Source organism: Lampetra fluviatilis, unplaced genomic scaffold, assembly GCF_964198595.1.
Source record: "Lampetra fluviatilis unplaced genomic scaffold, kcLamFluv1.1 SCAFFOLD_932, whole genome shotgun sequence".
Taxonomy (NCBI): domain Eukaryota; kingdom Metazoa; phylum Chordata; class Hyperoartia; order Petromyzontiformes; family Petromyzontidae; genus Lampetra; species Lampetra fluviatilis.
The window spans coordinates 27,501-38,099 of record NW_027620517.1 but is presented as its reverse complement, the minus strand read 5'-3'; the positions used below and the strand labels follow the sequence as shown (position 1 = coordinate 38,099).

The following is a 10,599-nucleotide window of genomic DNA, read 5'->3' as shown; positions in this document are numbered from 1 at the left end:
CCACCCCCACCCACCCATCCACTCACTTACTAACTCACCCACCCACCCACCACCCCACCACCCATCCACTCACTTACTAACTCACCCACCCACCCACCACCCCACCCACCCATCCACTCACTTACTAACTCACCCACCCACCCACCCACCACCCCACCCACCCATCCACTCACTTACTAACTCACCCACCCACCACCCCACCCAACACACCACTCACCCACCCACTCACCACCCACCTACTCACCACCCCACCCACCACCCACCCACTCACCCACCCACCTACTCATCACCCCCACCCACCACACCACCACCATCACCACCACCACCATCACCACCACCATCACCACCACCATCCAGCAGCAGACGGTGGTGATGGTGGTGGTGATGGTGATGGTGGTGATGGTAGTGCTGGTGGTGACGGTGGTGGTGGTGGTGGTGGTGACGGTGGTGGTGGTAGTGATGTCACCCCCCACCTCCCCCCTCACTCGCTCTTAGCAGGAGCTGTTGGTCGGCCGTGAGTGGTGGTGGTGGTGGTGAGGTTGAGGGTGGTGAGGGTGAGGGTGGTGAGGGTGAGGGTGGTGAGGGTGAGGGTGGTGAGGGTGGTGGTGGTGGTGGTGGTGCCCGCCGGAACCCGGCACGACCGCTCTGCCGCCCACCGCCACCACCGCTGCTGCTCCTCCGGTGGTGGTGGTGGTTGTTGCGGTGGTGGCGGTGGTGGCGGTGGTGACGGTGGTGGTGGTGGCGCCCGGCAAGCCGCTCCAGAGCTGCTGGGCACGATCCTTGATGTCCGAGGGTGTCCCACCTCCACCGCCCCGCCCACCACCAACAACAACACCAACAACAACACCACCACCACCAACACCACCACCACCAACAACACCACCACCAACACCTCCACCACCAACACCACCAGCACCACCAGCAATGTCCTGCGGGAATCGGGGGAGAGGGGGAGAAGGGGGGGTTGGTGATGGTGGTGCTGGTGCTGGTGGTGGTGTTGTTGGCGGTGGTGGTGTTGTTGGTGTGGTGGTGGGAGCGCCAAACCACGTGGCGGTGCCACTCACTCACCCACCCACCCACCCACTCACCACTCCACCCACCCACCCACCCACCCACCCACCACACACCCACCCACCACACCACCCACCACCCACCCACCCACCACCCACCCACCACCCACCCACCCCACCACCCACCACCACCACCCCACCCACCCCACCCACCACCCACTCACCCAACCCACCCACCCACCACCCCCACCCACCACCCACTCACCCACCACCCACCCACCCACCCACCCACCACCCACCCACCCACTCACCCACCACCCACCCACCCACTCACCCACCACCCACCCACCCACCCACTCACCCACCACCCACCCACCCCCCACTCACCCACCCCCACCCACCCACCCACCCACCCACCCACCCACCCACCCACCCACCACCCCACCACCCACCCACCCACCCCCCACCCACCCACCCCACCCACCCACCCACCACCCACCACCCACCCCCCACCCACCCACCACCCACCCACCCACCACCCACCCACCCACCCACCCACCCACCACCCACCACCCACCCACCCACCCACTCACCCCCACCACCCACCCACCCACCCCACCCACCCCCACCCACCCACCCACCCACCACCCACCACCCCCCACCCACCCACACCCACCCCACCCACCCACCCCCCACCACCCCCCACCACCCACCCCACCCACCACCCACCCCCCCCCACCCCCCACCCACCCACCCACCCACCCACCCACCACCCACCCACCACCCACCACCACCCACCCACCACCCACCCACCCACCCACTCACCCACCCACCCACTCACCCCACCCACCCACCCACCCACCCACCCACCCACCACCCACCCACCCACCCCACCCACCCACCACCCCCACCCACCCACCCACTCACCCACCCACCCCCACCCACCCACCCACCCACCCCCACCACCCCACCCCCACCCACCCACCCACCACCCACCACCCCCACCACCCACCCCCACCACCCACCACCCCACCCCCCACACCCCCACCACCCACCCACCCACCACCCACCACCCACCCACCCACCACCCCACCCACCACCCACCCACCCACCCCCACCCACCCACCCACCCACCCACCCACCCACCCACCCACCACCCACCCACCACCCACCACCCACCCACCCACCACCCACCCACCCACCACCCACCACCCACCCACCACCACCACCCACCCACACCCACCCACCACCCACCCACCCACCACCCACCCACCCACCACCCACCACACCCCCACCCACCCACCACCCACCACCCACCCACCCCCACCCACCACCCACCACCCCCACCACCACCCACCACCCACCACCCACCCACCCCACCACCCACCCACCACCCACCACCACCCACCCACCCACCCACCCACCCCCACCACCCACCCACCCACCCACCCACCACACCCACCCCACCCCCACACCCACCCACACCCACCACCCACCCACACCACCCACCACCCACCCACCCACACACACCACCACCCACCCACCACCCACCACCCCACTCACCCACCACCCACCCACCACCCACCCACCCACTCACCCACCAACCCACCCACCCACCCACCCACCACACCACCCACCCACCACCACCCACCCACCACCCACCACCCCACCACCACCACCCACCCACCCCACCACCACCACCCACACACCCACACACCCACCCACACCCACCACCCACCACCCACCCACCCACTCACCCACCACCACCACCCACTCACCCACCCACTCACCCACCTACCCACCCACCCACTCACCCTCTCACACCACCACCCACCCACACCACCACACCCACCTCACCACACCCACCCACTCACCCACCACCCACTCACCCACCACCCACCCACCCACTCACCCACTCACCCACCTACCCACTCACCCACCTACCCACTCCACCCACTCACCCACCTACCCCACCCACTCACCCACCTACCCACCCACCTCACCACTCACCCACCACTCACCACCACCCACTCACACCACCACCCACCTCACCCACTCACCCACCTACCCACCACCCACCTACCCACTCACCCACTCACCCCACCTACCCACTCACCACCCACTCACCCACCTACCCACTCACCCACCTACCCACTCACCCACCTCACCCACCTACCCACTCACCCACTCTACCCACTCACCCACCTACCCACCCACCCACTCACCCACTCACCCACCTACCCACCTCACCCACCTACCCACTCACCCACTCACCCACCACCTACCCACCCACCCACTCACCCACCTACCCACCCACCCACTCACCCACCTCACCCACCTACCCACCCACCCACCTACCCACTCACCCACTCACCCACCTACCCACCCACCCACTCACCCACTCACCCACCTACCCACTCACCCACTCACCCACCTACCCACTCACCCACCTACCCACTCACCCACTCACCCACCTACCCACCCACCCACCTACCCACTCACCCACTCACCCACCTACCCACCCACCCACTCACCCACTCACCCACCTACCCACCCACCCACCTACCCACTCACCCACTCACCCACCTACCCACCCACCCACTCACCCACTCACCCACCTACCCACTCACCCACTCACCCACCTACCCACTCACCCACCTACCCACTCACCCACTCACCCACCTACCCACTCACCCACTCACCCACCTACCCACTCACCCACCTACCCACTCACCCACTCACCCACCTACCCACCCACCCACTCACCCACTCACCCACCTACCCACCCACCCACCTACCCACTCACCCACTCACCCACCTACCCACCCACCCACTCTCTGTGTGGTACAAGGCGACCTGTAGAAGACGCGGCCTGAGGGGCCCCCCAGTGGCAGCTGCCTCACCTTCAGCTTGCTCTGCTGGGAGTCAGCCTGGCTGCCAGCTCCCTCCTGTCCCAGACGACTCTCCACCGCCATCAGCCTGACACACACACACACAGTCACACACACACACACAGTCACACACACACACACAGTCACACACACACACACAGTCACACACACACACACAGTCACACACACACACACAGTCACACACACACACAGTCACACACACACACACAGACACACACACACACAGACACACACACACACAGTCACACACACACACAGTCACACACACAGTCACACACACACACAGTCACACACAGACACACACACACAGTCACACACACACAGACACACAGACACACACACAGTCACACACACACACACAGACACACACACACACACACAGTCACACACACAGTCACACACACACACAGTCACACACAGACACACACACACAGTCACACACACACAGACACACAGACACACACACAGTCACACACACACACACACAGACACACACACACACAGACACACACACACACAGTCACACACACACACAGTCACACACACACAGTCACACACACACACACAGTCACACAGTCACACACACACACAGACACACACACAGTCACACACACACACACAGTCACACACACACACACAGTCACACACACACACACACAGTCACACACACAGACACACACACACAGTCACACACACACACACAGTCACACACACACACAGTCACACACACACAGTCACACACACACACACAGACACACACACAGTCACACACACACACAGTCACACACACACACACAGACACACAGACAGACACACACAGAGACACACACAGACACACACACAGACACACACACACACAGACACACACACAACACACACAGACACACACACACACAGACACACAGACACACAGACAGACACACACAGACACACACACAGACACACACACTAGATAAAAGACAAAGATCCCCCTATAGCCTCTAACAGACTGTAGGGGCAAGTGCTGTTAGCGAGTAGCACCTATGAAGGCTACCGGCACTGTGGCACACACACAGAGGGGGGGTGGGTGGCCAGCACCGCGCCCGGCCGCCTTTGTCTCCCCAGTGGCGATGTTTACTACACACCGCTACACCAGGTACTCATTTGAGGCTGAGTCGACCTAGGGGAGGCCCAGGACCGGTTCAGATAATCGTCACCGGCGTTGGCCGTGAGCGGGAATCGAACCCGGGTCGCCAGGTTCATAGCGCAGCGTGGCGCTAACCACTACACCCACCGCTCCCCACACTCTCCCCCCCCACCACTACCCCCCCACCACCACTACCCCCCCCCACTACCCCCCCACTACCCCCACCACTACCCCCCCACCCCCCCCACTACCCCCCACTACTACCCCCCACTACCCCCCACCACCACCCCCCACTACCTGTCTATGATGAGCCCCAGCTGCGCCTCCTTGTCCCGCTGCTGCTGCAGCAGGCGGCTCTCGCTGCTGCGCAGGCGCTCCCCCCACTACCCCCCACTACTACCCCCCACTACCCCCCACCACCCCCCCCCACTACCTGTCTATGATGAGCCCCAGCTGCGCCTCCTTGTGCCGCTGCTGCTGCAGCAGGCGGCTCTCGCTGCTGCGCAGGCGCTCCCCCCACTACCCCCCACTACTACCCCCCACTACCCCCCACCACTACCCCCCACTACCTGTCTATGATGAGCCCCAGCTGCGCCTCCTTGTCCCGCTGCTGCTGCAGCAGGCGGCTCTCGCTGCTGCGCAGGCGCTCCCCGTAGTCGCGCTGCAGGCGCCGCATGTCGCCCTCCTGCTGGACGAGGCGCTCCTCGTAGCGCTGCAGGCGGCGCGTGGCCAGCGCCAGGCGCTCCGTCAGGCGCACCAGCTCCACCTCGTACTGGGGGGGGAGAGGGGTTAGAGGTCAGAGGTCAGGCGCACCAGCTCCACCTCGTACTGGGGGGAGGGGGGGTGGGGGTAGAGAGGGGAGGGTGGAGGGGGGGGGTGGTAGGGGGGGGGTGGAGGGGGGGGGGTGGAGGGTGGGGGGAGGTCAGTCGCACCAACTCCAGCTCGTAGTGGGGGGGAGAGGGGGGAGGGGAGGGGGGGTCTGTCTGTGTGTGTCTGTGTGTGTGTCTGTGTGTGTGTCTGTGTGTGTGTCTGTGTGTGTGTCTGTGTGTGTCTGTGTGTGTGTCTGTGTGTGTGTCTGTGTGTGTGTCTGTGTGTGTCTGTGTGTGTCTGTGTGTGTCTGTGTGTGTGTCTGTGTGTCTGTGTGTGTGTCTGTGTCTGTGTGTGTCTGTGTGTGTGTGTGTCTGTGTGTCTGTGTGTCTGTGTGTCTGTGTGTGTGTCTGTGTGTGTGTCTGTGTGTGTGTCTGTGTGTGTGTCTGTGTGTGTGTCTGTGTGTGTGTCTGTGTGTGTGTCTGTGTGTGTCTGTGTGTGTCTGTGTGTGTCTGTGTGTGTGTGTGTCTGTGTGTCTGTGTGTGTGTCTGTGTGTGTCTGTGTGTGTGTCTGTGTGTGTGTCTGTGTGTGTGTATATGTGTGTGTGTCTGTGTGTGTGTCTATGTGTGTGTGTCTGTGTGTGTGTCTGTGTGTGTGTCTGTGTGTGTGTCTGTGTGTGTCTGTGTGTGTGTCTGTGTGTGTGTCTGTGTGTGTCTGTGTGTGTGTCTGTGTGTGTGTCTGTGTGTGTCTGTGTGTGTGTCTGTGTGTGTCTGTGTGTGTCTGTGTGTCTGTGTGTGTGTCTGTGTGTGTCTGTGTGTCTGTGTGTGTGTCTGTGTGTGTGTGTGTGTGTGTGTGTCTGTGTGTGTGTCTGTGTGTGTGTCTGTGTGTGTGTCTGTGTGTGTGTCTGTGTGTGTGTATATGTGTGTGTGTCTGTGTGTGTGTCTGTGTGTGTGTCTGTGTGTGTGTGTCTGTGTGTGTGTCTGTGTGTGTGTCTGTGTGTGTGTGTGTCTGTGTGTGTCTGTGTGTGTGTCTGTGTGTGTGTATATGTGTGTGTGTCTGTGTGTGTGTCTGTGTGTGTGTCTGTGTGTGTCTGTGTGTGTGTCTGTGTGTGTCTGTGTGTGTCTCTGTGTGTGTGTCTGTGTGTGTGTCTGTGTCTGGGTGTTAAACTTCGTTGGCACCGTACGTAGACAACCGAGCTAATCAGAGGTGCGGGGGAAGGACACCAAACTACAAACTACGCAACAACAACAACAACAGCAGCAGCAGTAGCTGTAAACACAGAGAGTGTGTCACTCTAGATGACAATGATGATGACGATGATGACGATGATGATGACGATGACGATGACGATGACGACGACGATGATGATGATGACGATGATGATGATGATGATGACGACGATGACGACGATGATGACGATGATGATGATGACGATGATGATGATGCGGTGACCTCCGTCTATTCGACAGACTCAGCATCGGCAGCTTCATAGGCCTCGTCGTGGTCTCATCAAAGAATCCACCTCCTCCAACTCCTCCACCTCCTCCTCCACCATCTCCTCCTCCACCTCCTCCACCTCCTCCACCTCCTCCTCCTCCTCCACCATCTCCTCCACCTCCTCCATCTCCTCCTCCACCTCCTCCTCCACCATCTCCTCCACCATCTCCTCCACCTCCACCATCTCCACCACCTCCTCCTCCACCATCTCCTCCACCTCCTCCTCCATCTCCTCCACCTCCTCCTCCTCCACCATCTCCTCCACCTCCTCCTCCACCTCCTCCTCCATCTCCTCCTCCACCTCCTCCTCCACCATCTCCTCCACCATCTCCTCCACCTCCTCCTCCACCTCCTCCACCATCTCCTCCTCCACCTCCTCCTCCACCATCTCATCCACCTCCTCCTCCACCTCCTCCTCCACCATCTCCTCCACCTCCTCCTCCACCTCCTCCTCCATCTCCTCCACCTCCTCCTCCTCCACCATCTCCTCCTCCACCTCCTCCTCCACCATCTCATCCACCTCCTACACCTCCTCCTCCACCATCTCATCCTCCACCTCCTCCACCTCCTCCTCCTCCACCTTCTCCACCACCACCTCTTCCTCCACCACATCCTTATTCTCCTCTTCCACCACCAACACCTCCTCCACCTCCTTCAACAACAACAACAACCGCCATTCGCCACTAAGTGGCGGTGACGTCACCACGACGCTTGTGCCAGGCCATGTGCACCTTGAGGCTATCACGTGAAGTGTCGAACGCCCGCTGGCAGGAGGTCACGGGGCAGACCCAGCAGGTGCCACGGGTCGACTGACCGAGATGACCGAGATGACTGGCTGATGCACCACCTGTGCCCCCTACTGTGCCAACTTGCTGTGCTTTAGCCACCCGGCACTCCGCTCGTTGTTGTGAGCGTCGCTCCTCCGCCCTCCGTTGTTGCCTCCAACTGCCCAGTAGCGTCCTTCACGAGCCTCCTCCACTGAGGCCGATCTTGACACCGCTGGTACCGGTCATCGGCAAGTCCACTCAGCTCCACGTCCTCCTGTACCACGTCAATCCATCTCCTCTCTAGCTCGTGCCGCGCCCGTTTAGCCCCCTCGATCCGGCCGAACAAAGGCTGTTTAGGCATGCGGTGGCTGGGCATGCGGGCTACATGACCCAGCCAACGCAGCCTTGCCTGCCGGAGGTGCTCACCGATGGGACTTTGCCCAGATCTTTCAAGGATTCATGAGCTCCTCACACAATCCAGCCTGCAGGTTAAACCCAGGATGGATCGTAGGCAGGCCAGCCTGAATGTTTCTAACCGGCAAAGATGTTCCATTAGGGGGGTCCACATTTCACAAGCATTGAGAAGGGAGGGCATGACCATGGCCGAGAAGACCCAAAGCTTTGCATGGAGCGACTGACTAGGTAGCTTCCACACAGCGTTAGGCAGCAAATGAAAAGATAATGCCGCTCGACTGATTCGGAATGAGACCTCTGCTGTCATACAAGAGCTGATCATCAGCACATTGCCCAGGTATGGGAAACTCTCCACTCTCTACACAACTGCCCCATCACCAATTGAGCATTTGATGGCACAAAATACCCAGGCAGGTGCTTAGTTTTGGTGGCACGCTCCAGTCTCAGCAGAAGCGTCTCCAACTCCTCCTCTGAGTGAGCATAAATCACCCCATCATGGGCATACATAACGTGGTTGACCAATGGGGAGCCATCCATGGACCGCACCCGGGCATCGATCAGTCTCCCATTGTATCTGTGTCAGATGGAAATTCCTCCGGTACAGCCATCAAAGGCTTCTCAAACTACGTGGTCGAAAAAAAAATGAAATAAATGTGGGAGCCAGAGGACATCCCTGTCGCACCCCAAGGTGAACAGGGAATGGTTCCGACTCCCGGCCACGTAGTTTTACCCGGGCCCACTCACCATCATGAAGGTCCTTAATGATCGTGAGCAGAGGGTCAGGGACTCTGAAAGCACAAAGAACAACCCAGAGCCCAGGCCTACTGATGGTATCATAGGCCTTGACCAGGTCAATAAAGCAGAGATGTAGGTCTTGTTGGAATTCCCTACACCTCTGATTGTAGCAAACGGACAGAGAATATGGCATCCGTGCAGGACCGCCCTTTCCTGAAACCGCATTGGGGTTCCGCAAGCCTCTCCTCAGCGTGCCTAGCAAGGCGATGTTGAATAATCCTTGCCTGGACCTTTCCCGGCCTCACACTGAGGAGTGAGATGCCCCTGTAGTTGTTACAGTCTGTGCGGTCCCCCTTCTTAAAGAGGGGGACCACCAGGGCATCCTCCCAGTCCTGCGGAACCCGTCCAGTGGTCCAGACTGTTGTTATGATGTCATGTAGGGCAGTCTGTGCACAAACGCCACCCTCCCTCAGCTTTTCGCTTGGGAGATCATCTCTGCCCGGTGCCATTCCTGGTCTCAGACTCTGGATCGCCTTCAGTACTTCCTCAACAGACGGCACCTCAGCCAGCCACTCACAGGGGGTGACTTCTTCTTCCAATATTTGAGGCACCGCAGCCTCAGAAGGATCATCCCCACTTTGTCCCACGATGTTTTCCAGGCTAAGGGATTTCCCCTCCCCCATGACCTCCCAGAAATGCTCAGCAAACTTGAAAACCTGTTCCTGGGGGTTGGAGATTAGATGACCATTCTTTCCCCCAAGGATGGTGATAGGTGTGGCGCTGCAACCGATCCTCCGAGCGAAGGCTGCGGTAAGCCTCCTCATTCTCCGACGTGGGATGCTGTAGACGATGAGAGTGGGCCTGTCGCTTTTTCTCAACCATCCTGAACAACTCCTCTGTCAGCCAGGGTCTCTAGGGAGGTTTGGACCGCATACCCAAAGCAGCCATTGCAACTGCATGAGCCTAAGTCCTAAACCTCGCCCATTTACCCTCAACATCAGGAGGAGTGGGGGACGATGCCAACCCCAGCTGCAAGTGATGATGAAATTCTCGCTTGCAACTTTCATCAGCTAGCTGAGACCAGGCCACTATGGGTTTGAATGGGGTCCTGGGTGTACACCCACCACCAGAGTGGAAGAATGGCAGGCGCATCTTACAGATGACAAGTCGATGGTCAGTGGGCAGATCAGCTCCATAGTAGGTCCTGGTGTCAAGGACATGGGCCCACATCCGCTGGTCCGTCACTATGTAGTCCAGCAGATGTTCTTGCTTGGACCCGGCGTGCATCCATGATGTTGTGTGGATGCGCCGATGCCGGAACAGCGTGTTGG

The 10,599-nt window shown here is 60.6% G+C and overlaps 1 protein-coding gene and 1 long non-coding RNA gene across 2 annotated transcripts in view; both read right to left on the bottom strand.

The window, feature by feature from the left end:
- Positions 1 to 296: 296 nt before the first annotated feature.
- Positions 297 to 5,428, bottom strand: LOC144954004 (uncharacterized). The gene is made up of 3 exons (XR_013641000.1): positions 5,346 to 5,428; positions 3,914 to 3,989; positions 297 to 929 (listed from the first exon to the last, which is right to left on the bottom strand). It is a non-coding gene; the product is annotated as an uncharacterized LOC144954004 (long non-coding RNA).
- Positions 5,429 to 5,613: 185 nt separating this feature from the next.
- LOC144954005 (uncharacterized) overlaps positions 5,614 to 10,599 on the bottom strand; it is a 28,305-nt gene continuing 23,319 nt past the window's right edge. Inside the window, exon 5 of the mRNA XM_078884588.1 lies at positions 5,614 to 5,820. Coding sequence (XP_078740714.1) covers positions 5,614 to 5,820 — 207 coding nt within the window. The remainder of the gene's footprint in view (positions 5,821 to 10,599) is intronic.